Source organism: Yarrowia lipolytica, chromosome 1E (assembly GCF_001761485.1).
Source record: "Yarrowia lipolytica chromosome 1E, complete sequence".
Lineage (NCBI taxonomy): Eukaryota > Fungi > Ascomycota > Dipodascomycetes > Dipodascales > Yarrowia > Yarrowia lipolytica.
In genome coordinates this window covers 446,822-471,978 of record NC_090774.1, presented here as the reverse complement: position 1 = coordinate 471,978, position 25,157 = coordinate 446,822, and the positions used below count along the sequence as shown (strand labels likewise).

Here is a 25,157-nt window from a genome sequence, read left to right as displayed (position 1 = left end):
GGCCCTTTCCTCCTAACCTCCTCTTCTTCATCATCACACTCGTTCGTTCACCACACTCGCTAACCAAAGACAAAATGCAGTTCTCTATCGCCTCCGTTGCTTTCCTCACTCTGGCTGCTGCTCAATCCTCTTCCAAGCCCAAGCGAACTGTCTACGAGACTATCACCTCTTGCACTGGTGAGTGCTCTCTTATTGCTGAGCCCACTTTCGGTCTTCTCGGTAAGAACCATACCGGCTTTGGCAACGCTACCGCTACCGGTGTTGCCAACTCCACCGTCCCCGCGGTTTCTTCTACCCCCGTTGTGGTCAACTCTACGAAGTCCTTCGTCAACACTACCGTTGGCCCGTCTTCTTCTGTTGCCTCTACTACCAAGGCCGTCAGCAATGTGACCATCACCTCAGCCTCCGGCTCTGCTTCTGAGGCCTCTGCCACCGTTGCTTCTGCGTCTGAGGCCGTCCCCACCACTGCCGGCTCCGCTACTGCCGAGAAGGCCAACATGGGTGCCCTTAACACCGTCGGTGCCGTTGTTGTCGGTGCCGCCGTCATGGCCGCTCTCCTTTAAGCGCAAAAAACGTACACTCAGTATGTTCCAATCATTATTTAATAAGTATTTTATTCTTCTATTAGATCATCTGTCTCGTAGCACGTCAATATCTCATTGTATCACGGATAGTCTCGTTCTCATGAAAGTAAGTCTGTAACAGCCAAGACTGCTCTCTCTGCATAGCGGAGCCTGCACTTCAAGTGTCAGGCATGATGCAAAGCCATGGAGGGGCATGTCTTAGTGGCGAAGGAAACTCACATAGTCGTCTTTTTTATGTCACTTTGATGGTTCCGAGGTTGGCAATGAATTGTGATATCAGGATGACCACCATGACTATGCCCAGCATGACATGGAAGGCGAGAACGAGAACAGCCCCATTCATGGCGGGTACCGTCTCGTCCAGAACATCGAGCTCGAAATCGTCTTCACCTTCATAGTCAGCATGTTCACCTGGGTCCGGGAAGTGGTCATAGTAGGTGCCGTTATCAATCATGTATCGCAACTCTCGGATTCGTCTGACCCACAAAGCCGAGGCAAGTAAACCCATGAGATACTGAATCCCCACCACGGAAGCCAGGAAGTGGTTGAACCATGTCCGCTGCACTCTTTCCAGGGTATCCAAAGTGTACTTGGGCAAAGCAATCACCAACCAAAAGGGGAATGACAGAAGTAATGGAGGTCTATCGTGATACATTGTAAACGAAATGTACTGTCGCTGAAGGACGTTCAGTTGGTACATACAGCATCCTGTGTACCAAATGCTGAACGCCAGCATCAAAATATCCAATGCTGCCATTACATTCGGGGTGGCGAGATTTTTAAAAAACCACTGGTGAGAATAGGGACAAGAGAACCTTCAGCAATGGGCAAGTCTCTGTCGGTCGTGTATGTGGTTCCTGTCGGTTGTTTCAATGACGTTCGAACAACGAAAGTGAGGGACTAAGGTCCAGTGGTTCCAGAGCTCCCGAATCAGTTAGAGTTGCAGCGCAAGGGGCGTGGTGGAATGCACATTGCATCATCACGCATACGGACGGGTGGTATCAGTTTATCGGGCATGAGATGAGCTACTTGTATACAAAATATTTGCTTCATTTGATTTGTTAAAGGATATAACTGTTTCAGTCTAACCCATCAGAATGGCAGTTTTGTCTCCAAGACCAGAACCTGCAGTGGCTCGAACGGCCAGCAGACCCATAGCCATTTCATTAGCAAATGCAGAGTTAGTTTTATCAACCAGAGATGCCAGGGAGACTAAAACACCCTCCACAGTTTGCTTCTCGTTTTCCTTCTTATCCCATTCTTCTACTTCTACCTCCTCCTCATCTTCACTATCACTGTACATGTCATCGTCGTACTTGAAATACTCGATCTTCTGTCCCTCGAACGGAATGACGTCCAAGACGTTCTGAGGAGCCACAAACTGTTTCTTGTTAGCAAATTTGGGAAGGCCTTTCATCATTTCCTCGAGCTTCAAGTAGCCTGCACCACTCAAATCCTCATATCGCACCCTCGCAGCAACCTCCTTGGGTCTGTCGACCGTCTTTGCACTGCGGCGGACGTATGAGTAATACCGTGCCGAGTCGTCCATAGTACTGATATTTTTACTCATCTCTTTAAGAGGGACCCAAACACCAACTCCAGCCAATGCACGCGACTCCACATTAATGCCCTCTGGGAAGGGATAATCGTCGATTTCCTGTTCTGAAATAGTCAACGATTCAGGATCCAACACAAAACTGGGATGGTACTCTCCCTTGTACTTCATCTTGACACAGTCGGGAATATAGTACCCCATGTAGTAGTAAGGCACACCCAGTGCCTTAGCCAGAGCAATCTCCCTCATAGCAGCCACCTTTCCCAGCCCCCACTGAGCATAATCGGGGTCCCAGAGGAAGTAAACAGAAGACACACACAAGGGCAGAATGTCCAAAACTGCCATAGCCACAAGCTTACCATTGTGGTAATATAGTTGATGGTAGCCTCCAGATAGTCTATCTGGCACATCTAGACCTTTACAGACATCACTTGTGGAATCAGTGAAACTGTCAGAGCACAGGAATCGACGAAATCCAGACTCGCTAATATCTTCAGGGCCCTCATTGTGAACATGCTTCTGGTACCTTGCGTACAGATCGTACTTTTCTTTGGTGAAACTGTTGGGCTCGAGCCTCGAATTGAATGCGTCGGTCTCTCCCTCTTGGATCTTTGCTACCAGATCGAATTGGTTGTTCTTGCCCGAGTTCTTTCCTCCATTTCCCTTATCAGTAACATGGTTGGTCCACCTGTTAAGCACACCCCGTTGGCTCTTACTGGCTTTGAAATCCTCCACATTGAGCCGTATCGTGTACTGAGAGCAGCATGAGTTAGCCAGGTCTGGCTTGTAAATGTATGTGCCAGATCGTCTGAAGCCCCGATCTATGAGTGCTTGGTATTGTGCGGCTGTCATCTGAACGGAGTTGAAAGAGAACAGTGTCCCTTGCGGCTCTGCACCCTCTCTATCCTTGCAGTAGCCGCATCTGTTTCTTGTCGAAAATAGGGCGTTTGATATAATGTTCATGGCGTGTGAAAGATGACAAAACCACGTCTCGCATCCACAACTGCATGAGATGCATGAACGCTAATTATTTATTCAAATATATTATGGTAACTTGGAGGAGAGGAGAGATAAAAGCATGACCATTACAGCTGCAACTGCATATTCATTCGTATATTCAGTTATATAATTTATATGTTGACATGTGACTTATACAGGTGACACATTCTTGTCTTTTTGTGTATGTTTAGTGTGAGTTGTGAGACGCTTAGTTCTGATCTCGATCAAGCTTCACCCGGGTGAAGTAAGAGAGGATAGACAAATCGTAGATGACCTTGAGAGAACCGGCAGCAACAAAAGCAATCCACTGCTTGTTGTGTCGAGCAAGGTAACCGGTGATGTAAGGTCCAGGCAGCTGGGCAAGAGTCTTGATAGTTCCAACCCATCCCATGACCAGAGTTCGCTCGTTCTTGAGTACCACGGCGGACAGGAAGGCTTGTCGAGGAGCAACATCCATCTGGGCAGTGCAGGCTCGGATAGCGAGAATGGTGATGACACCTTGCACGGTAGAAGGAACGGGCAGAAGAATGATCAAAGCAGAGGAAGGAAGGTGGGTGACGACCATGGTCAGAAGAGGACCGAGACGTCGAGAGATACCAGATCCAACAAGGGTGGCCAGAGCACCCACGATACCTGTGACGAAGAAGACGGAACCAAGGTATCCGGTAGAAATGTCAAACTTTCGTTGAATGTAGTAGGAGATCCAGGAGAAGTTCGCAAGGGAAGAACCCATTGAGTCGATGGCAAACAGAAGACACAGAGTAGTAATGATCTTCTGGGACTCGGGGGAGATGTTGGGAAGCAGGTTTCGCAGACCACCTCGCTTCTTGATGTTGTTTCGGAGCTCAGCTCGCTCCTCGGTGGCGTTCTCCTGATCGTTGGCAAGAAGAGGCTCGGTCTCTTCAGCTGGAGCTTCGACCTTTCGAGAAAGGAAACAGGAAGCAATGAACTTGATGAAGCCAATGGCTGCATAAGTCAGGAAAACGGTCTTGTAAGCCTCAAGCTTGGTGAAGTGGTACTTCTCCTGGGCAATCTGGACGGTCCAGCCACCGACAAGGGCTCCGAGGGCAGCTCCGAGAGATCCCAAAAGAGTGTACCAAGCAAAGACGTCAGCTCGGGCCTCCAGGGTTGTGAGCTGGGCTAAGGTGGACTCTTCAATTGCTCGGAAGGGTCCAACCTCAGCACCAGAGGGAGAAATGACACCGCAAATGGCGGCCAGAAGAAGGAGATAGTAGTTGGACTCGTGGAAGAAGACGAGGCCCGAGAGGGTCATGAGGCCGGCTCCAATAAGGAGCACATTCTTTCGGCCGAGTCGGTCACCATATGTGGTAAGGAACAGGGACAGGCCAACGTCTCCGGCGAGAGTCAGGGACATGAAAAGACCGGTCTTGTCCTGAGAGAAGCCATGGGCATCAAAAAACTGGGCGAGAATGACAGAGATCTGGCCAAACGCCATGAGTCGGAAAAATCGCATGATAATGAGAGCATGGACGTCCCAGGATGACTTGAGCACCGGGGTAAGACCCAAAGTGTCTCCGATGTACTTGAAGACCATTGGTGGTGATTCAGGCAATATGATGCGTCGAGTGTGCGCTGTTGTTGGTTCTGAACCTGGTTAGGTAACTAGTTCCTTATTTTTCAGTTTGGTGTACAGAAAGGACCTAAACTGGAGAATATTGTAAGCGAATCGACGGGGACCAAACTTTTCAGAGAGTGCCAACCGCAAGCCAAAGCGATCTATCTATATAACTCCCAGACAGAGGTCCCGTTGCTCTGCTTGGTGCGCTGTAGCTGCACGTCACAAACTCAGTCCCAAAGTATTGGGTGGGCCATCACAGCCAATTTATGAACTTTTTCATGGATTTGGTTTGTCGCTGTCTGGTTTCTTTTGCGAGATTTTGCGGGTAGCTGCACCGATGTGCCTGCCAAGAGCTTGGGGGTCATTTGTCTCTTTTGTTCGTGGGAGGTTGAGATTGCGAAATTGGTATTCAGGTTTTCTCTATTGCTGTCGAAGCGTGTTATTGCAATTACTATACATCTATGAAAGGCAAGTCCAGTTTCTTTTCGTGGTGATCTATGGCACTGGCGCACAACCTAAATACAAGGCGAATAATATTTTATTGAGACAAACTAATGACCGAGTCCGAAACGGTCGACAACGGCATCTCCAGCCATAAAGAAAGGTTCATGCCAGAGTGCACACAGTTTGACCAAGCAACGCCGTACATGCAGCTGAAACTGATCTACAAGCGATTGTGCAATTTGTTCGTGTTCAGCACCAGAATTGACGCGACGAGCAACGGACACCGATAACGACATCTTCGTGGTTACGGAAATAACCCGAAGGGTTCCACCTACAACTTGTAGCTAAAGTATAGTGCTTCATGTACTCTCTGACACCTGCCCAGGCCGCTGCACACAGTGTCCTTATACCAAGACGTTTTCCAATGGTACGAAGGCATACTAAACGTGCACTAAAGTTGAACCATACCATACCATCAAACGAGCATTTAAAATCAAGCCCTGGGATAGGCTGAATGTTATAACCACCACCAGAGGCAACGCTGATTGATGGAGATTGATATGATTGGTATTGTGTATATGCTTCATTCATTGAATCGTATGATGCAAATACTAATCGTTGAGTGCGTGAGGCTTCATTTGTATTGCGAGGAAGATACACCTACACTACATACTGTACCTGTACCGGTTCCACTTTCGGCCAGTGGATGACTCTACAAGTACACCAGGGCAACTACAAGTACCCCCCAACTTCCCAATAGGGGTAGCTTTCTCTACTGATACGAGCAGATTTTTATGGCGTAGCTACAATAATAACACAATCTAAGCTTGCGATGGAAACAAATCATGTATACCGGAAAACAGAGACCCACTCTGTAGATACACTGATCCGTGGAAACGCTTTCAATTACCGTACTCGTATGTACTGGATGTCTACAGTGCACAGCTGTATTGGTATCGATATGTATATATACAGTATGTACATACACTCCTTCCATGGTCTATATTTAGATGGTTATGCTACACAAGCACGTTAAATCGTCACGCTACACGCAGTGTTAAGATAAAGGTTACAGTTGCAACAAGTGGTGAATTTATATTCAAAGAGTCTGGGTGAAATGTTATGTAGATGCTGCTTCACTGATGGGTGTTCGGCAAGCCGAGCAGCAGAGAATCACCATGCCTTCAATGACTCTCACTTTGAAGTTCTGCGAGCCACACTTCTCGCATACCAGAGAAGCCTGCTCAGTGAGCTCATCTTGCTCCTCCTGGTCCGTGTCCTCGTCCAGCTCCTGGTCGGAGTCCGTCATGAGAACTGAGTTGGATCTGATGCTACCAGTAGGCTCGATCTCACGACCGTCCTCATCATTGACATGAATTTCAGGAACTGACTTTTCGGGAGAGAACAGAGACTCCGAAGTACGTCTCGAAATCTGGGAAAGACCAGAAGTGGAAGACTTGCGTGCCCTTGGGAACGTGGAAGGATCCATGATGGTGTGGTTGGCGCTGGAAAGACCGTTAGCAATCACACCGAAAGGAGCCGGCCCAGTGCTGGTAGAGGCGCCAAAACTCTTTCTATGAACCGATGTACCAGGTGAGACAGCGGGAGATCTCACTCCTCGAGAGAATCGGTTCCAGGCGGATGCAGAAGAAGATCGTGAAGATCTGCCTCGAGGAGATGACCTGCCAGAGGCACCTCCAATGCTGTTTAGCGAACGTCGCGACTGGATAAAAGATGCAGAGTCCTCGGCGAGCTTTCGCTTGGTGTAGGCAGAGTCCTGTCTGAACACCTTGATCTTACCCGAATAGTCAGCAGCCACGATGATATGACCGTCGTGGTGAGGATACAGAGCCTTTTCGGGAGTCATGTCGTTCTGTCCCAAAACTACCTTTGGAGGGTTGACGATGGAATAGATAGGATCATGAGCCAGATCCAGCAGCTGTCGAGTCTGCAGAGGAGCAAACAGTGCCACGGTGACTGTGCTCTGATGTGAGTGAAAGTACTCGTAGGCTTTGATTGTTTTTGAAGACACGTGGTTAAGACCTGTACCACTATCGGATCTGATGGTGTCCCAGATGTAGGTTCTTTCTCCCTCAGATCCAGAAATGATGAATCTGTAGTCGTCCGAAAATGAGGCTTTGATCTGAGAATGATCATTGTCCAGACCTCGGTACTTGGCAATCAGAGCCTTGGTTCGGTAGTTGTACAACCGGATGCGCGAGTCATTGGTTGTAATGAGCATCTTGTAATCGTCCTCAGCTGCCACGGCAGCGTGCATGGGGTTATAAATATTGTTGTGAGTGCGCGACTTTTTGGGCTCCGTCACCACCTGGATGCCGGTAATTTTGCTCTTGTATGCATGCTTGACCTTGGTTGAGATTCGTACCTGCAATTGGGTCTGCAGAACAAGCTGGTGGGTCTGGTAAAAGTACAACTGACCTCGCAAACATCCTGCAATGACAGTATTGCCGTTGGGGGTGAACGCCACGGCGGTGACAATGTCGGGAACCTGTCTAGCGAAGGCAACCTGATTGTCCAGGATAGACCACAGTCGCAGCTGTCGGTCCATGGAACCAGAAACGAAGAATCGGTCGTCCTTGGGATGGAATTCCACGCAAGTGACAAAATCATTGTGAGGGAAACTAGCGATCTCCTCCTGACGGTCAGGGTGCCACAATCTCACAGTCTTGTCCATAGATGAAGAGATGAGGAAGTTGTTCTTGGACCATGACAGATCCAAAATGTCTCCTTCATGACCCCGGAATTCGCGTTCAGGGCTCTCTTCAAACACAGGGGCGTACATTTTGGTGCCCTTGAATCCAAAGTAGTCTTCGTAAGGAGAGTTTTGAGGTCGAGTGCAGACCTTCCACACCCGCAGGACACGATCTTGGCCAGCAGCAGCCAGATATCTGCCATCAAGAGAGAATTTCATGGCCCAAATGGCGCCAATGGGACTGCTGGAAATTACCTTTTGGGCAGTCTGGCTTGCCAGACGCGAATTGTCGGTGGCCAGAGGGTCCGAAGGGTCGTGGGTTCGCAGCTCCTGGGCCAGAAATAACCGATCGAAGTTTCGTTTCTTCTGGTGGCTAGGCCGATGATGAGCTCGAACCTTGACGTACTTGAGATCAGAAAACATTGAGTAGTTCGGCGCGTATCCCATGACATCGGCACACCATCCCTCAGCTCGTTTGTCCTCCCCATCCTGGTCCTGTTCATCATCCTCCTGCTCTTCTGCCTCGATACTTTGGCGGCCTGAGTTCTTTCTTTTCTGCAGAATTCTCGAGAAGAAGCCTCCTCCGCTGTGGCTGCTGGCCGTTGCACTGACCGGTGATCGTCTAGGACGACTCAGCTCTCTGCTGTCTCGGGTCTCTGGGATCACCAGCTTGATGTCTCTGTCTCGTCCATCCAGAAAGGTCTCCTTGGCAGAAAAGAAGGTCGAGCCATAAGGGTCATCCTTGCGGCCTTGCCGTCCTCGAAGCGGAATCTGCTCGGGCTCACTGCTGGCGCCCCTGTCTTCAAAGTGGAAGTGGTTGAGCTGGCGGTCCACATCCTCGGTTTCGGTCCGCACCAGAGCGGCCGGGTGAATGTCACGAAACTGCACGTTGTCGTCGGCCTCGTCGGAGGCGGAATTGAATGCCGACGAGTGAGAGGCGGCTCTTGAAGTGCCTGTTGGCGGAGTATGGGGCAACGCCAAGGAATGTTTTTTCGGAGAAGTGCCTGCGCTGTCAGGCGCGCTGTTGATGCCGGAGTTGGAGTTGTTAGCGCTGCCGCCCGTGGCGTTGTTCAGAAGCGACCCCACATATTCTCGTATAGCTGCCATTGTCCAGACCTATGGGTCTCGCAAGTCTTGTATAGCTGTTCCAGCGGGGCGCAGCTAAACAGTTTATGCCAGACTAGCTCAGCTCAAGAGCTAAAAGGCGCTTGGTTTTGTGCGGCGCGTCCAGATGGAATTCCAACTTTGAGACCTAAAACACATCCGCAGTTCCAGCCGTCACAGTGCGGTTTTTTGTTCTCAGATCATGTGTCGTTCTAAGTATAAACAGTCTGTTGGTTCATTATCGAAATGTACAGGAAAGTAACATCTTCAGCACTATTTATCACTCTTTGCTAGCCCTCCATGGTCACCCTCTCGCTGTCCGAAGCTTAGACTTCCCATTTAGTGCCGATGGTTCTCTAAGAAAATGATGTACCCACCGTAAGAGACAAAAAGTGGACCATGCAGCCTCCAGTACGAGTATATTGCCGTATCAGCAATTAAATCCGCGGTGAGGAGAAGGCAGCAGCGGGGTAGATATTATCGGTTCTTGTACTGTGCCGTATGTTACGTCGGAGCCTCTCGTGCACGTGGCAAGTCAGCCCATTGTTCCTCTGCACGCGACTCCCTCTCCCCAAGGCTGATGATGATCACCGGGGGAGGCAACAGAGACCTTGCTCTGAGACAGCCCAGCCGTTGAACCCGTCCCTGATTCTTAGTAGAAAACCGTCCCCGCCAGGGCCTAGGAGGTAATATAGTAGCCACTCCTCCCACTCACACCCTGATCATTGCGTACGTGGTTACCTTGCTTCGCTTAACAAACTTTGGATTCTTATCTCCTCTAGACTCACAATCGATTGCCAACCTTGCTGCTCGTATCCATCAAAAGGCTACTTGGACACACAAGAACAGTCCATGTGCAGGTATGCGTGTGGATCGGAGGGTCAACTGACGATATCGGAGCAGTAGACTTCATAAATCTGACTTGAGACGATTTATAAGGGCGGTATAATCCAGTACCTACCTCACTTTTGAATTTACGCCAATTACTGTAGACCCAAAATCGAGGCAGCAATAGTTCTAGAACTGCTTCACTTCCGACGTTTTGCTTCACATGACACAAGAGACATTCTTCTGCTGGACAAACTGTAGGTACGTACTTCCTGTAATGTAGCTACAGTAACCTACACGTGGTGTCCTGGCTGTGCTTGTACATACTGTACAACGGGGTGATCGCAGTTTACTCTTCAGATCACCAATCTCGTCTTACAACTACGAGAACTGTACTTTACATATAGATCTCGTCGAGGGGCCGGGAGAAATATGCCATAATCCTGTAGATAATTTACGGCATCACAAGTACCGGTACAAGTATCCAAGACATTTATTTTCCCCACAGTTGCTGTATATAGCTGGACAGTGTTACATTTGCATATGACGCTACCTGGAATCGAACACACAACCATTGCTACAAAACTCGTACATTGCAGGCTGGGAGAAGTTCGAATCACGTGAAGCTAGATCTCAGATGGGTGCAAAATTAGCCCAAAACCACTGTTGAGATGAATTTTCATATAACAAAAGAAGGGTTGTTGTTAAACCCCATATGCGAGTGTCAAAATAGTCTCTGCCATCCATAATACCCACTACTTACCCAATATATCCCTTATGTACTGTTAGCCCTTCTCACAACTCTAAAGCCAGGGTAACTTAGTTGGTGAAAAATATGCAGACCTTCCATCATCAAGACACAGGTTCAGAAGACTTTCGACAGAACACAATGGACGAAAAGTGGGCCGACGACGACGAGTTTTCTACTCCCCAGATCACACAGAACGCCGATGGCACCAAGACCATCGTGACTCATCGAATGGATGATGGCAAGAAGTACAAGCGGTCCGTCACCATCAAGAACCAGAGCGTGACAGAGAAGGTGCTCAACTGTGTTGCTGAGCGATCCAAATGGACCAAGTACGGCAAGGAGCTTGGAGCTCCTCCTGGTCCCAACCGAATGACCACCACCATTGGAGAAGATATCGTCTTTGTGCTTGGCCTTAAGTCTGATCAGCCCGAGGAGGAGGTTGAGGAGGAGGAGGCAGCTGCTGCCGCCCCTCGTGTCGGAGAGGACAAGGGAGTCAAGTGTCGACTTTGTCAGGGCCCCCATTTCACCTCGAAGTGTCCTTACAAGGAGACTCTTGGTGGATCCACAGCTGCCGGAGGCATGGGTCGATCTCTTGGTGGAGACGAGCCTGCTGGCGCTGCGAAGACTGGAGGCTACGTTCCCCCTCATCTTCGAAACAAGGGTCCTGGTGGTCCTGGTGGTCCTGGCGGTGCTGCTGGTGGCCGAAGCGACGACGACGACGAGCTCACTCTCCGAGTTACCAACCTGTCGGAGGAGGCCACAGACGACGATCTGCGACGAATGTTCGGCAAGTACGGTATGATCAACCGAGTCTACGTTGCCAAGGACCGAGATACCGGCCGACCCCGAGGCTTTGCCTTTGTTACCTACACACTCAAGTCACACGCTCAGGCTGCTCTCGAGGCCATGGATGGTCATGGTTTCGACAACCTGATTATGAAGGTCGACTACTCCAAGAAGAGAAACTAGAGTGGATGGAGGATGCCACAAAAAGGGGAGACGGCCGCTACGGTTGTAAAAATAGTTCTGTTAATACAGTTTGCATGGTGAATGATATGAGCGGGAGTAGTTGTAGAGTGGGAACGAGATGGCATGGTGGATATTAGAAGTGGTTGCCATTTCTGTAATTTGAAGTTGGTCTAGCTTGAAGCTTAGAGATTAGTTCAAGGATTGAAGCTCCTCGGTTGTAACTGTTACAGGCACAGGGTGCAGCTCTACACATTTTGGTACATACTTGGTACAAGTAGTAGCTACCTATAGTGTACTTACACTGTGACTGACAACTGGTATACTTCTACTCAGGTAAGATACCGTATAGGACGGTCATGCATTAAGTGAGTAACTATGTCAGAGTCGAGAATTCTCTAGATCAAGCGCAGAGAGAGAGATTACTCACTAGCTCTCAGTAGCATACGGTACAGTGTACATACCATAATTGTTAGCAGATGGATACCAGAGGTACAGTACATACTATGAGAAGATATACTGATGGAAATCACGTCTGACTCAGTTGTTCTAATAGTTGTGTCTCATCACTGGATAGGTTAACATACCCGCTCGCAAACGTGAAGACGGAACAATTCAGCCTGGTACAACACCATAGACTGGACCTCAAGAAGCTGAAGAACACTTAAACCACTAAAACTCGGTTGGGGAACCTCTCGGTTAAGCAAAACCGGTAATTGGGGTAACTCTGAGCGAATACTCAGAATGCAATTGGTGTGTGCCCCGCACAGAGAGGGGATTCCCCATCTTCAAGGCAGTTATAGTTTTACTCGATATGGCATATAGATGATCATGTGTCTCAATATTAGCATAATCAGACGGCAATGTCCTCGGCGCTATAATCGGACTTGCGATTGCATGATCTATTTGGTGTTTAGTTCGATTTTGGGCCCAATCGTCTCCCATCTGTGAGTGCTGTGTGGGGGAGAGGAGAAGAAGCGAGAGAGCACTTTTAGTGGAGGATGTTAAGGTTGGTACTTGACACGCCGGGGAGAATACACACAGAGTTCCAGTATACTCGTTGGGAGTACTTGACTTGTGCAGCAGAAAGCCATCATCTTTGAACCTCTTCGTGAACCCACATCATGCACCCATCACATCGTATCACCAAGGCACTCAACGGGAAACTAACCAGTGCCTCACCTGATCGCTAGCTCCGTTTCTTGACCTCACCACACTTCCCAGCACGACAACCTCTTCAGTAGCGCTCACCGCTTAGCATCGCGCTATTTTAGTCTTGGTCTCCTCGTCTGATCTGATTGTATAAGAATAACAGTTCTCCCTCGCACTGAAGAACCATCACAGCGCATTTGCCCTCTGAGAACCACTCGCAACTAACCCCAACCCCAACAATGACCACTATCACCAAGCTCACTTACGGCCCTGACCCTCGTCAGTACTCTAATGTTTGGATCCCTAAGGGATCTAAGGCTCCTTCGCACTGGGTCATTTTCATGCACGGAGGTGCCTGGGTCGACTACAAGCAGACCGAGAAGGATGGAGATGAGCTTATGGAGGCTGTTGTCGATGGCAACGTCTGGGGTGCTTCTATCGAGTACCGACTTGCCCCCGAGGTCTCTGGAAAGACCTTTGCTGAGGACGTTTACAACGCTATCAAGTCAATCTTCGACAAGTATCCTGCTGCCCCCTGGACCATGATTGGTCACTCTGCCGGTGCCTTCCACTCTCTCAAGCTCGACACCGACGTCAAGGAAAAGGGCGGATTTGCTTCCCCTACTAACATTATCCTTTCCGAGGGTATCTACGATCTGCGAACTCTTGTGGATGACCACCCCACCTACTCCTACTTTACCAACCCAGCCTGGGGTGAGGACAAAGCCAAGTGGGACGAGGAGAGCCCCCTTCTCCATCACCAGGCTTGCCCCAAGATCAACTACACCATTGTCCACTCTGACATTGATGAGCTTGTTCCCTTTGACGGCCAGCCTCAGCTCCTTGCCAAGAAATGGAAGCAGCAGGGTGTTCCCTTTGACTTTGAAGTCATTCGAGGTCTTAAGCACAACGATGTCTTCATCAGCTCCGAGTTTGCCAAGATTGCCAACGAGATTATCCAGAAGTCTTCTTAGATGATAGTTGGTGACACCGTCAAGCAGGTCTAGGTGTCCACTAACCCTTTAGCCAATCTATACTGTATTAAAGTATATGTTTCTCAAGTAATGAGTGGGTATCGACAACTATATACAGTAGAAATTCCACTGGGGTGTGGTCCAATAACATGGTGATCTTCACCCTCATACAAGACAAATACATAATAAATAATTAATTGGCCTATTTACTCCCTCCATTGGAACCAACACACTTCTCACTTTCCCTGAAGCTGCTGTTTAAGCCACACCTTGGCCTCCTCAACTGTCAGTTCCTCCTCTCCCTTTCCTCTGTCAAGAAACACCTTCTTTCCAGGCTTAGTCTCGACCCAGAACTCGGTGCCACCGTTTGGCATGGGCGTTACCATGGTTTCTGGAGTGTTCTCTAGAAACTGCAAAAGCTCTTTGCTTGGTTAGTGGCGTTCAGTGAAGTGTTCTGGGTGTGTAGATGGTCAAGGCCGTACGTAGTTGAGTAACAGAACATGTCATTCGGGAAAGATACCACATGGCAAATGAATCAAATGAATGGTCGCCACCCCTTAAATCGCGTAACATCAATAACCTCACACCCTCCTCCACACACCATCCCAACCGCCATACTCACTATCTGTTTTCCATGCTGGTAAAAAAAAATTGAGTTTGAGTGAGCAACCCGGACTAATGACGTACGAGCCCTTCAACTTCACTGGTGAGAGTTTAGTTCACCACAGCAGCACGCGGAACCACACAACTTTCAGCATCCAAAATGCGTCTCCAATTGCGCAGCTTCTCGACCTCGCTTAGACGCGCAAACAATGTCTCGCAGCAACTGAAGGACCTTCCCTCCGTCTCTGGAGGAGGGCCTTTCCCTCTGCTGCCTCAGTTCCAGCCCATTGGCACTCCCCCTTCCCTGGTGTCTGTGTCTCTGCCCGCCTCCTCCACGCTGTTTGCCCGACGAGGCTCCATTGTCAGTATCAACGGTCAGCTCGACACCATCACCTCTCGTCTGTCATCTCTGTCTGCCTTCGCTCGAACTGTCCAGGGCATGCCCTTCCTCTACAACCGAATCTCGGCCACCGCTCCTGCCACTCTTCTGGTTTCTACCAACACCTCTTACCAGAGTTCTCTGGCCATTGTGTCTCTGGACGGCCGAACCGACTGGACCGTTGCCCAGCGAGACGCTTTGTTCGCCTGGGCCGGAGCTGCTCTCCATGTCCAGCCCAACACCTCTCTGTTTGGTTCTGCTCGAGGTGGAACCACTCGATGGGGCAACACCTACCTGACCGGACGAGGTGATGTTGCACTCGTTGGTCGAGGTCAGATCTTCAAGATTGATCTCTCCGAGGACGAGGACATCCTGGTCCACCCCGCAAATCTGCTGGCATACACCACTTCCCAGGGCAGCGCCAACCCCCATGGACAGTTCGTCAAGCTGAATCACTCTGCTCCTTTGCTGCAGCTGCCCAAGTTGCCCTTCATTGAGCGACTACTGGCCAACAACTCTCTGCTCAAGAGCTACCTGGACTCTGACTTCCACCGAGCCGTCCAGAACACCAACAAGTCGATCCGAAAGACCTGGGCCAAATGGTTCGGGACCGGTAACCAGCTGCTGCAGATCCAGGGACCCCGAACCATCCTAATCCAGAGTCAGAGAACTGATCTCCGAGAGATTGTTTCACGAAACGACCTAGCCAAGGTAGGCTCCAGCGACTAAGTGGTGAAACACCATGGACTCAAAAATTAACGATTATAGATGAACATCAAAAGATTGATGAAGCATGTTGACTCAAATTATGTGCAGGTCCTGTAATAACATATATACTGTACTACGATGTATCATCATCAAGAACGCCCAACGAGATGTTCATTTGTCGTCTCATCATGGCGGTTCTGATTGCTTCTTTATGGTCAGGAGACACCCAGTCACACTGGTTCAGCCAAACATGCAAATCCCGACTCCATGGCAACTTGTGTAATGCCAGATGCATCAGCTCTTGTTTCTCCGCGTTTCCAACTGACTCAATGTATGCCTTCCACCAAGAAAATGGCATCGGGATGCGAGAAACAGCCTCTCTGAGAATATAAGAGCAGTCGAGCCCAGTGAGCTGCCCGTAAGTGAGAAACAGCTGCCAGCCTGGCTCCGTATCAAGGAATTGTTCTAGCTTGCTAAATATTCTAGGGTCAAAGGCCAAGCCTCTACTTGCCATGCTCCTGATTCTCGTACCAACCTCGAAAAGCTCGTTTGAAGAGTCAGCCGTGTAGTCCGAATCGCCCCACCAGGTAGTAAATGCTTTATAGTCGGGATCATCCTCCACTTCCCTGAAAATCAACTCACACAGATGAATTGCCTGAGAAGTGACCTGGGGGTTGTTGACAATCTGGTCTTCTGAGATTTCAAACATAAGAGACCGAGGAAGGGTCTTTCCCGGAATGATAAGTCCCATGTGTAACAAACACGCCCAGAGCAGCTGTAGGTTGTCTTGAGAAGTTTGTATAAAGGGCGAAATGTCTTCGAATAAGACTTCGTCGAATGGGGTCCGATCATCGGTGCCCTCAGGTAATGAAACTGGATCCTTGGGCGAGTACTTCCATCCCTTGGATCGCGAATCGCCCAGTCGGGGCTGCCGTGTGCTCCAAAAGTCTTCCAAAGACTCATCATATTTGAAGAAGAAAGCGTGCTCTAGTAAGGCTTGTATGAGGTTCACAGTCCACGTTGTGTATCCTAGATCGTCCCAAATGACAAACAAGCGCCGAAGACTAGCATGGTAAATAGTATCCATGTCAACTGACTCATCCTTGGTCTTCCACTCCTTAATGTCGGCGAAGATCTTCTCCAATCCAAGGTAGATTGTTGTGAAGTTGCTGTGTCTGTCCAGCAGTAGCGCGTCTACTCTTCTTTCCCAGATACGCACGTCAGCAACCAGTGATTTTGGTGGGTTCTGGTCGTACGCAGTGAAGGACTTCCACTTTGTGTTCACATCAGAATCAATATTATTGAGTGAGAGAAGACCTTCGAATGCATCCATGTACCTCAGCACAATATCTGGCTCCTCGGGAAGCCCCTTCAGGGCGACAGTGAAAACAGAAATATTCAACTGTAGCTTTTGGTCTTCACTTAGCTTCAGTTTGGATGAGCCCAGAATCGCAATCGCCTCCTGAATGGCAGCCATCTGCTCCCATTGACTGACGGTGGGGTGCATATTCAAGTCTCGTTGAATCTGCATTCTCTGCTGCAACAAACCCTTGAGGATATCATCGGTAGTAGATGGGGTCTCTTCAATTGAGATGAAGCTGTCGGTGGTCACAGTGGAAGACCCCTCCTCGGCTACCATGTAGTAAGGAACTGACTTCTTAGGACACTGGTGGTATTTGAGATAGTAAGCGGAATCTGTACCTGAATCATGACTGGAGCTTGGCACTTCTGATGGATTCACCCGACATAATGTTACTAAAAACTTCTCAAAATCCTCCTTGCTAGGGATAATCCGGAGGTGGTCTCCCACAACTAGGTTGGAAGCCCTCCTGTATGTTGGAAGTTCCTTTCTATAAGGCTGTGAGAACTTCAACAATGCATCATCTCCAGTCTCGTCTAGAAAGAATAAATGGCTGGCATGGCCAATTCTCTCGTTAATCACATCAGTCGTAAATGCCGGTTTGTCGTGCTCGTGATCTGTTCTTCTAGACCGTCTTTCCGAGTCTCTGAGTCCCTCCCTGTGCCTGTGTCTGCGTCTGTCGCTGCCGCGTTCGTGGCGTTTTCTGGGTTTGTCGTCTCTGTCTTGGCGTGATCTCTTGCGTCTATCATTTTCATCTTCCTCACCCTGCTCTTGCGCGGACTGCTTGAACGAGCTGAAGCTAGGAAACATGGACCGTGATAATGCAGTGTGCAACTTTCTGTGATGTACTCGTACAACTGTAGAAGTAAGCGCTGTACATGAGATATAGAACTATAGAAGGCACATACTCGTGTAAACGAAGGGACAGATCTAATACGGATATCATATATCTGCTATTCAATATACAATATACTACACAATAGTCTCAACCTGATTAAGTTGATATCCACCGTATCTCATAATGCCCGTATACCCGAACCCCAGGAATAAACTACATTCACACGTGATCAATTTTCACGGATTGAATAAATGACGTCACTGAGACAGCATAGTTACAGCCATGATCCCAAATACCCCTTTTCCATCATATTATGAGATCATCAGCAGGCGATCAAACTCGATTTGCCACCATCAGATAAAATACACTTACAGCTACTTCCATATAAGGCTGTGTGTGCTTTTTGGTCCCTCCACCCTGGAGATTCCGTGTTGAGCCATGTAGCCGGAACTGTAACCATATTATCAAGGTGTGTCAGCGCCAAGAAGCGCCCTGCAGAATCTCGTTAGCCGGCAAATTCGTAAAGTCGATGTATCTATCAGCTAGGAAGTCGGACCAGGTGTCATAACTACTGCTGTTAGACCAAGGACCCAGGCGTCGGCGTGTCAACGATCATGTAGGCCTGCATGAACAGGTGCAGCCAAAAAAGTTACGATAGCCAAAGACTATTGGCAAATGTGAAAGTCGTGCGGAATACGGAAATTAGGGGGATAAAAATACAGAAGGAATTATTATTGAGTAAACAAATGCTGTGTACACGTGATTAACACTGGCCGATGGCGCCCATAATCTCGTTGGCACAAACCATGGCACAGACCATGGACAAACTGGGATTAGTATAAAAGTCGACAATAACAAGACGAGAAAACAGAGACACGAACAAAAACGCGGGTGTAGAGTATGCGGGTCAGACCAGATACCTACGACGCCCACAGACACCTTCATTCTGAGCTCCTGTCATGTCTCTCCGCTTGACACCTCGTGTTCCTGAAACTTCTTGACAGCTCCTGCCGTTCCAATTGTGACACCTCCATCTCTGTATAACTCACCAGTTACCGAAGAAGCCTCCTGCAGAGGGGCATCCGGCGCAAGCTCCTCCTCCTCCTCCCTGCTGAGGACCCTGCTGGACGTAGTAGGGCTGCTGCTGCTGCTGGGGGTATCCTCCACCGTGTTGGGGAGGGCCCTGCTGGTAGGATTGGGGGGGCTGTTGGGGGCCCTTCTCCTTAGTTAGTGTTTTGTTCGACCATAGCGCACTGCTAGCTGTTCCGCAGTGTCTGTCGCGTGTTTTCACTCACTCCGTAGTAGTCCTGGTTGCTCATTGTGGTTGTGTGTAGAAGAAAAGATTAACTTGGACTGGTCTGGCTGTATACCGATGACCAAAACAAGGTAACTGAAGAACGAGTTTGGCAAAAGTTAGCTTTGGCTTTCTTCGGCACATGCGAAAGATTAATCGTTTAAAAGAGCGACATCGGAAGATAGCGTGTTGCATTGGCGACATCTCCATTAAAGTGGATCAATTCATATTATCCCTCTTCAGTACCCCGTCCTAAATACCGCATCCGCGATGAGATCTGACATGACGAGAACAAGCACGGCTAGGCGGGACATTGCTGCATTGTCCATGCAGGTTGGTCGAACCAGTCAGAATAGAACAATCGGCTTGTAAGGGTTAGGGGTACAGTTTTACCTATTTAGTTCCTGGTATGCAGCTTAGAGTTATCATTGCTACTGCGGCCAAGAAATGGATAACGGCTATATTAGCTAGACGTGGCAGTGTCGAGATGACGTTGGTGACGTTGATAGTCGGTATACGAGACATCGATAGCACCGAAAGATGCTACTATTCATGTCCGATTTTGCCTGTTTTGATTTCACCATGTATTTCCGATAAATGTTTAGCGCGCTAGGCTGGAAAACAATCTACTGTCGCGTTACTGTAAACGGAATAGCTACAGGTACTACATGTTGTAGCTTGACTGTCGCCACCAACCGAAGATTTTAGCGTGCCACGGTCGAGTGTCTCACCGATATCCGATTATAGGCGGCACCTGCCAACACACCGTTGATCATTCTAAGACAAGCGAATGGGCATTGTCTGTACAGATAAGAATCTGTCGTGAATTAGCGGGCACAGTATGTACCTGTATAAAGGCCACTTAACTGCTTGTACGAACAGTTGAAGTCACGGTCCGTTTCATCTACAGTAAGTACAAGATTATCCGCTACCCTGCGAGTATCTACTTGTAGGCTATGCAAACACTGTCGAAAAAGAACGTCACGCGTACATACAATACAAGTGTACCTGTATTAATTAGCATCTCTATCGTAAGCTGAGCTTTGCCCACCAACTTAATGTATTGGAGCTAACCGGAGCTATATATGACTGGTGGCGTGATCGGAACACGTTTGGATAGTTCCGCTGGGAAGTGTCCACGCGATGGACACTTTCCGCCCCCTCGCTTCCCATGCTCGTATTTTCTCGCCAAAATCTCACAAATTAACATTCCATCGAGATCATCCTTCATCTGCACGGAAGTCATGAATGTCTTGATAGAAATAGCCTTTGACAAGGTATTTATACAGTGAATGAGAGAATGCGACTAACAGCATCTTGACACCTGTCACGTATATATTAGCTGCTTCTACAGTAATCCAATCCTCAGAGCTTGTCTCAATCTATAAATATCACTCGGAAAAAGCAACTCGAAAGAGAGGAAAGATAGTTGCATAATCGCTTCATTAGCTCTGAGATCGCATTCAGGCATTGCAGCTAAAAGTACAATCCAATTCATCATCATCATTAAATTAATTATTACAAACATTGTACATGGACCATTAGTGTTAGCTTTTCTTAGCTTCTTACAGAAGCCCCGGGTGTTCTTTAATCCTTCTTCTTGTGAAGAGAGGTTGCAGACATTGCTCGTTTCAGGGTTCCAACGAGCGAACTCGTGCTTCTGCTGTTCTCATGGTTCAGGTTCAGAATGTGGTGAGCACTGTTCTGGTGTCCACTTTGGGCAGCAGAGTTCTGGGTGGCCAGAGATGCGAGGTTGGTGCCCGAAGTGTTTCTAGACATGGGAGCACTGTCCGGATCATCGTGCTCGTACTCGGGCAGACCGGAGCCGATGACGAACTTGGTAGACTGAGCGTTGACATCAACAGGGATAGAGACAGCGTCGTTGCCACCAGCGTTGTTGAGCGACATAAGAGAAGCGGAAGAGGGGAAAGCAGAGATGGACTCAGCGGCGTATCCAGACACAATGACGGGGTAAGCAACAGTGGCAATGACTCTGTTTGCAAAGGTGACGTAGAACTTGAGTCGGTAACCATGAGAAATGGATGCAAAGTTGAAAGAGGGGACCAGAGACTTCTTCATCTTGTCGGGGATGCACAGAGCAAAGTTGACAGTGTACTTGTCAGCCTTGTCGGTGAGAGCAAATGCGGGTCGGATCTTCTGGGAAACATGCAACAAGTTTCGAGAAGACTCGGCCACAGATTGTCGAGGAACAGGCTTGCCAGAGGCGGGATCGTAGTGCTGGGAAGACCACAGATACTGGGGGATCTCGTGAGAGATGACAGTGTAAGCCTGGAGCTTTGCAGAGATGGAAACAACCTCGGGGGTGGTTCCAGTGGGATCCTCAGGAGTAAATCGGATGTTCAGGGGAACAGTGATGGTAGAAGAAGAACTGGTCTTGTAGGTCTTGATGATGGGGATCTTGTTCATGGAGGTGATTCCCATGAGCTGGACGTCTCCGGCCTTGAACTTAGCGTGGGCCTTAGCAGAGTCACCGGCGGCTTCAGCCTGCTGCAGAAGACCAGGCTTGAACAGGTTGGCCTGGGTGTGAGGGTGGTAGTTGGGCACGACCAGAATGGGTACAGACACCTTTCGGATTGGCGAAGTGTGCATCATTGTGGAAGGAGTGCCGGGGGAGCTAGGAGCAGAGTTGTTGGCGGATCCAGGTAGAGATCCGGGGTTGGATCGCAGCCCGCCGGCAATACCGTACGAGGCTCCGGACGTTCCCTGGAAATAAGAGGTCTGCTCCCTATCGTTGACAGAGAGAATCGCGGCCTCGACCACGTAGTGGATAGAGGCGTATGTGCCAACAACGTTGGAAGTGGCAATCTCGAAAGAAGGGGGCAGCTTGAGGTACTGGGCGTCGCATCGAGCGGTGATACCCTCCTTGGGCACATCGATAGGGAGCTCGAACTCAAAGGGATATCGGTAGACCTGGTTGGCGTGGAAAGCCTTGGACTTTCCCTGAGAGGGCAGGTTAGTGAGGTTGGCGTCGAGATTCTTGTCGATAGAGAGGAAGCAAGCCTGGTGGCAATGGGTTCCGTCCTCCGATCGGGTTTGGATGTAACCCTTGAGCTGCAGGGAGATGGCGTCAAAGGAGAGCTCGTGCTTGGTGGGGTGGATGACCACGGTACCGGCGACAATATCTCCCTGTCGGTAGTGTCGCTCGGGCTCGGCCAGCTTTAGCTTGAGAGCCGATTTGTTATGGGTTTTGGGGGTGATGATCATGGTGTAGTTGTTAGATCAAGATTGATGCAAGGCTGAAAATAGTTTTTAGCGAGCACTTGTAGGAACGGTGTAGCGGTTGTTGTTTGGTTGAGAGGAGGTTGGGATTGGCAGTCGAGCTGTAAATCGGTAGTGTTTACGTGGAACTAAAATCTTTCATCCCAGGATTCCGGCAGGTCTTATATCTTGTCTCCTCTATGGAACGCGTTATATATGCGGCAATAAAGAAGGGCCGAGCAAGGACGGCTCATAGATGCAATGCAATGTGTTGCACTAGTAAAAGAACAAAACTGTGCACAAGCACCCAAACGAATAAACTCATTTTGCTTGTACATTAAAACTCTATCAAGTGGGGGCGTTGGCTCAAAAGTCAGCTGTTGAGAGAGTGTCGTGAGAGGGGGAGATACCACAAGCCGTCAACGCCGCAGCCTGCGGCTCGCCGGTTAACAGCTCGCTCTACTCCGATAGCATGATGTCGCACATTGATAGAGCGGGAGAAGCGGGACAGAGGCAATTACCGGGATCAATGTCGACATGTACGCCGCTTGCGAATGACTCAGGCTAACCACCCTCAGTTGGTAATGCTGTTGGTCCAGAGCACCTGCATCAGAGAGCACGGTTACAAATTGTCTTGCTTGTGTGTGTATGACCCTTGCCTGGCCTCTCAGTGGGAGGTTGAGTGACAAATCCAAGTAGTGTGACAAATAAGTTTTTTCGTTTTCTCCCAAAACCAAGAACCTATTGATCAGCGAGGGGCTGAACGGGAGCGCTATGGAGACGTATCGGGTCTCGTGTCGGGCGATTGTTTGGTGTTGAATTGTAGCCCATAGACGGGTGTATCGATTCCGTATTTCTCTTGATCTCCAATGCGACCATACGGCCCAGAAATTAAGAGGACTGGAACAAACCCAGTCTAGACCGAAATTTAGATTTCGCATGCAACACTGTAATTACATGAACTGTCAGCGCCCTTACTTGGGAGGTGATTCAGCTTGGCATCATAAGAAACAGAAACTTTCGATCACATTTAGAAAACTGCGGACTAATGCGCCTGAGTACCTGGCAGAAGCCAGTTTGGGAACTCGCAAGGTGGCGTACACGACGGATTAGTGCATTGGGAGGTGACTCGGCACTCTCCCTATTTGGTAGGCACACAACAAGTCCAATGAAGCTATGGTTATGGCTTCGTAGAGACCCCCGAAGACCCTGAGTCTGGCACGACATTTGGATAAAATTTTATCCCCCTTAAGTTTCCATGTATCTGACTGGTGTTGTATGTTTCAACCGCGGAATAACTGCTCGGAAAAACTTTGAACCTTGCTTGGTTCAAGCATGCGTACTAGACGTTCGACATGTGGCTTACAGGCCCAGACAACAGAAACCAGGGCAAAAACATAAGCCTTGGCTTCTCTCTGCGGCTCATTATTGGCCAGTTCTTATCAAGCCAAGAGAGATTGACTCTTCAAAGTGCTCTCTACATGTACCGCTCGCCTCGAGACGCGTAAAACCGAGCTATTTGGTGGCTTAACATGTAGTCAAAACGCTTCAGCCGCCTCGTAGCTGCTCTAGTTTCCTAAAAAATTGATAAAATCATGCAATCATTCACATATCTGGCACGGAGCAGAGAAGAAGACATTTACTCGTACTGTACCGTACAAAGCTGGCTAACCTACAAGTAAATGACCCTGGATTGGATGGTTCCCGTGCATTGTGGCGTCGTTGCCACTACTGTACGAGTAGGCCATGAACAAGGGCTATTGTGGTGTAATAGAGTCTGTAGAAAATATCTTATCTGACACCACATAAGTCTAGGGGATCTCAAGGGGAACTCGAGTATCCGCTGACTATTTGTTTCTTATGACTGCAAGTGGTGGGGGGTTGTCCGTGGGGGTCATTGCATAGCATGAACCCTTGAACAAGTTCTTGCCCGTAATAGTAACTTAGGTTGCCGATCTCCTGAGTTAATGAGGATAGAATTGAGTCATGACTCAACTCAACATAAAACCATTGTCCCTTACAAAAGCGTACAAGTCGTGTTCGCTTAGGTACACTTTCGACTGTTTACAGTAGCTCCTTTTAGACTGTCTTGAGTTGTTTAACTATACATCATGTGGACTAAAAACATGTCATGCCAACGGCCATCCATCTATCCATCTAAGACACGTGGTTTCTAAGAGCGTGTCATATTCATGGCCTAATTACCAGGTCCAGACTTTCTAATCCCCCCCCCCCCCTTTACCACATCTGTTCCATATGCATTGAAGAATTGCAAAAACCGTTAATAGCTCAGATAAGCCCTACCGGCTATAGGTGGAAGCCTGTTGAGAGCAAATAGAAATACTCCTGGCGTATCTGACTGCCTAAAGTGTGCAGTGGCTCAAGGATTTACGACACGAGCTATAAATAGCTGCATCTTCAAAAACGTTGTGTGTCAAAAATGAGAGAGTTCATTCGTTGCGTCGAGGCAATGCCCAGCTATTAATACGAAAAGAAACTCAATGGCCCGTGTTTGGTGGCAAACAACTGAATAGCACCAGTGTCCAGTAGTTCTATGGAAAGCTCAGCTTAAACAACACATTGTTTTGCATGGCTCACTTCAGTACAAGAATGTGCATTGCAGGTTGTCTGATGTGATGCACACCACCGCCGCCAGTACATACTGTAGAGCACTTGGACCTGTTATCGGCACATCAGACCCTGCAGTTCCTTCTGATTGCTCTGTGTATCAATAAATCTGCATCCCTATAGTGTTTAATTACGATGTGAAGTGTGTGTATTCTATCTCCCTTCACAACCACAGCATGTTTTTCCGACAATGTCTAGTTTTTCCGGTTTCATGTTTTTCCGGTAAAGCGACAACGTCCGTAAACCTTAAATTGACTGCACAAATTTTTTTCATTGTCGCCAACTTCAAGGTTCCGATGCTGACGACCAAAGAAGGAATGGGCGCGAAGAGTTCTACAAGTAATTAGGAACGGATCAGACTCTTGCATGAAAATGAAAAACCAAATGATGGTTGTGCAGATGGTGCCATATCACGTGACTGCACGTTCCAGCGGTTGGAAGCTGAATGATGGGCTGTACTTTCCGGACGTAGCGTGGGC

At 48.7% G+C, this 25,157-nt stretch overlaps 12 protein-coding genes across 12 annotated transcripts; 4 read left to right on the top strand and 8 right to left on the bottom strand.

The window, feature by feature from the left end:
- Nucleotides 1-74: 74 nt before the first annotated feature.
- On the top strand, nucleotides 75-563 carry YALI1_E04719g (uncharacterized protein; the record flags this gene model as incomplete). Its single annotated transcript, XM_503520.3, has 1 exon — nucleotides 75-563. One exon carries the CDS (start codon nucleotides 75-77, stop codon nucleotides 561-563), a length of 489 nt encoding a protein of 162 aa, XP_503520.1.
- A 253-nt stretch (nucleotides 564-816) lies between these two features.
- Nucleotides 817-1,341, bottom strand: YALI1_E04706g (uncharacterized protein; the record flags this gene model as incomplete). Its single annotated transcript, XM_503519.3, has 1 exon — nucleotides 817-1,341. One exon carries the CDS (start codon nucleotides 1,339-1,341, stop codon nucleotides 817-819), a length of 525 nt encoding a protein of 174 aa, XP_503519.3.
- Nucleotides 1,342-1,668: 327 nt separating this feature from the next.
- YALI1_E04688g (uncharacterized protein) lies at nucleotides 1,669-3,102 on the bottom strand (the record flags this gene model as incomplete). Its single annotated transcript, XM_503518.3, has 1 exon — nucleotides 1,669-3,102. One exon carries the CDS (start codon nucleotides 3,100-3,102, stop codon nucleotides 1,669-1,671), a length of 1,434 nt encoding a protein of 477 aa, XP_503518.1.
- A 244-nt stretch (nucleotides 3,103-3,346) lies between these two features.
- Nucleotides 3,347-4,693, bottom strand: YALI1_E04672g (uncharacterized protein; the record flags this gene model as incomplete). The annotated part of the gene is made up of 1 exon (XM_503517.1): nucleotides 3,347-4,693. The coding sequence occupies one exon, from the start codon at nucleotides 4,691-4,693 to the stop codon at nucleotides 3,347-3,349; it is 1,347 nt and encodes a 448-aa protein (XP_503517.1).
- Nucleotides 4,694-6,281: 1,588 nt separating this feature from the next.
- YALI1_E04629g (uncharacterized protein) lies at nucleotides 6,282-8,981 on the bottom strand (the record flags this gene model as incomplete). Its single annotated transcript, XM_503516.3, has 1 exon — nucleotides 6,282-8,981. One exon carries the CDS (start codon nucleotides 8,979-8,981, stop codon nucleotides 6,282-6,284), a length of 2,700 nt encoding a protein of 899 aa, XP_503516.1.
- A 1,660-nt stretch (nucleotides 8,982-10,641) lies between these two features.
- Nucleotides 10,642-11,526, top strand: YALI1_E04613g (uncharacterized protein; the record flags this gene model as incomplete). The annotated part of the gene is made up of 1 exon (XM_503515.3): nucleotides 10,642-11,526. One exon carries the CDS (start codon nucleotides 10,642-10,644, stop codon nucleotides 11,524-11,526), a length of 885 nt encoding a protein of 294 aa, XP_503515.3.
- A 1,388-nt stretch (nucleotides 11,527-12,914) lies between these two features.
- On the top strand, nucleotides 12,915-13,649 carry YALI1_E04590g (uncharacterized protein; the record flags this gene model as incomplete). Its single annotated transcript, XM_503514.1, has 1 exon — nucleotides 12,915-13,649. The coding sequence occupies one exon, from the start codon at nucleotides 12,915-12,917 to the stop codon at nucleotides 13,647-13,649; it is 735 nt and encodes a 244-aa protein (XP_503514.1).
- Nucleotides 13,650-13,885: 236 nt separating this feature from the next.
- Nucleotides 13,886-14,285, bottom strand: YALI1_E04576g (uncharacterized protein; the record flags this gene model as incomplete). Its single annotated transcript, XM_066094334.2, has 2 exons — nucleotides 13,886-14,075; nucleotides 14,272-14,285. 2 exons carry the CDS (start codon nucleotides 14,283-14,285, stop codon nucleotides 13,886-13,888), a joined length of 204 nt encoding a protein of 67 aa, XP_065950406.1.
- Nucleotides 14,286-14,412: 127 nt separating this feature from the next.
- YALI1_E04575g (uncharacterized protein) lies at nucleotides 14,413-15,360 on the top strand (the record flags this gene model as incomplete). The annotated part of the gene is made up of 1 exon (XM_503513.3): nucleotides 14,413-15,360. One exon carries the CDS (start codon nucleotides 14,413-14,415, stop codon nucleotides 15,358-15,360), a length of 948 nt encoding a protein of 315 aa, XP_503513.1.
- Nucleotides 15,361-15,472: 112 nt separating this feature from the next.
- YALI1_E04544g (uncharacterized protein) lies at nucleotides 15,473-17,509 on the bottom strand (the record flags this gene model as incomplete). Its single annotated transcript, XM_503512.3, has 1 exon — nucleotides 15,473-17,509. One exon carries the CDS (start codon nucleotides 17,507-17,509, stop codon nucleotides 15,473-15,475), a length of 2,037 nt encoding a protein of 678 aa, XP_503512.3.
- A 791-nt stretch (nucleotides 17,510-18,300) lies between these two features.
- YALI1_E04531g (uncharacterized protein) lies at nucleotides 18,301-18,856 on the bottom strand (the record flags this gene model as incomplete). Its single annotated transcript, XM_503511.3, has 3 exons — nucleotides 18,301-18,364; nucleotides 18,587-18,759; nucleotides 18,833-18,856. The coding sequence occupies 3 exons, from the start codon at nucleotides 18,854-18,856 to the stop codon at nucleotides 18,301-18,303; spliced, it is 261 nt and encodes an 86-aa protein (XP_503511.2).
- A 1,562-nt stretch (nucleotides 18,857-20,418) lies between these two features.
- YALI1_E04499g (uncharacterized protein) lies at nucleotides 20,419-22,056 on the bottom strand (the record flags this gene model as incomplete). The annotated part of the gene is made up of 1 exon (XM_503510.3): nucleotides 20,419-22,056. One exon carries the CDS (start codon nucleotides 22,054-22,056, stop codon nucleotides 20,419-20,421), a length of 1,638 nt encoding a protein of 545 aa, XP_503510.1.
- Nucleotides 22,057-25,157: the final 3,101 nt, after the last annotated feature.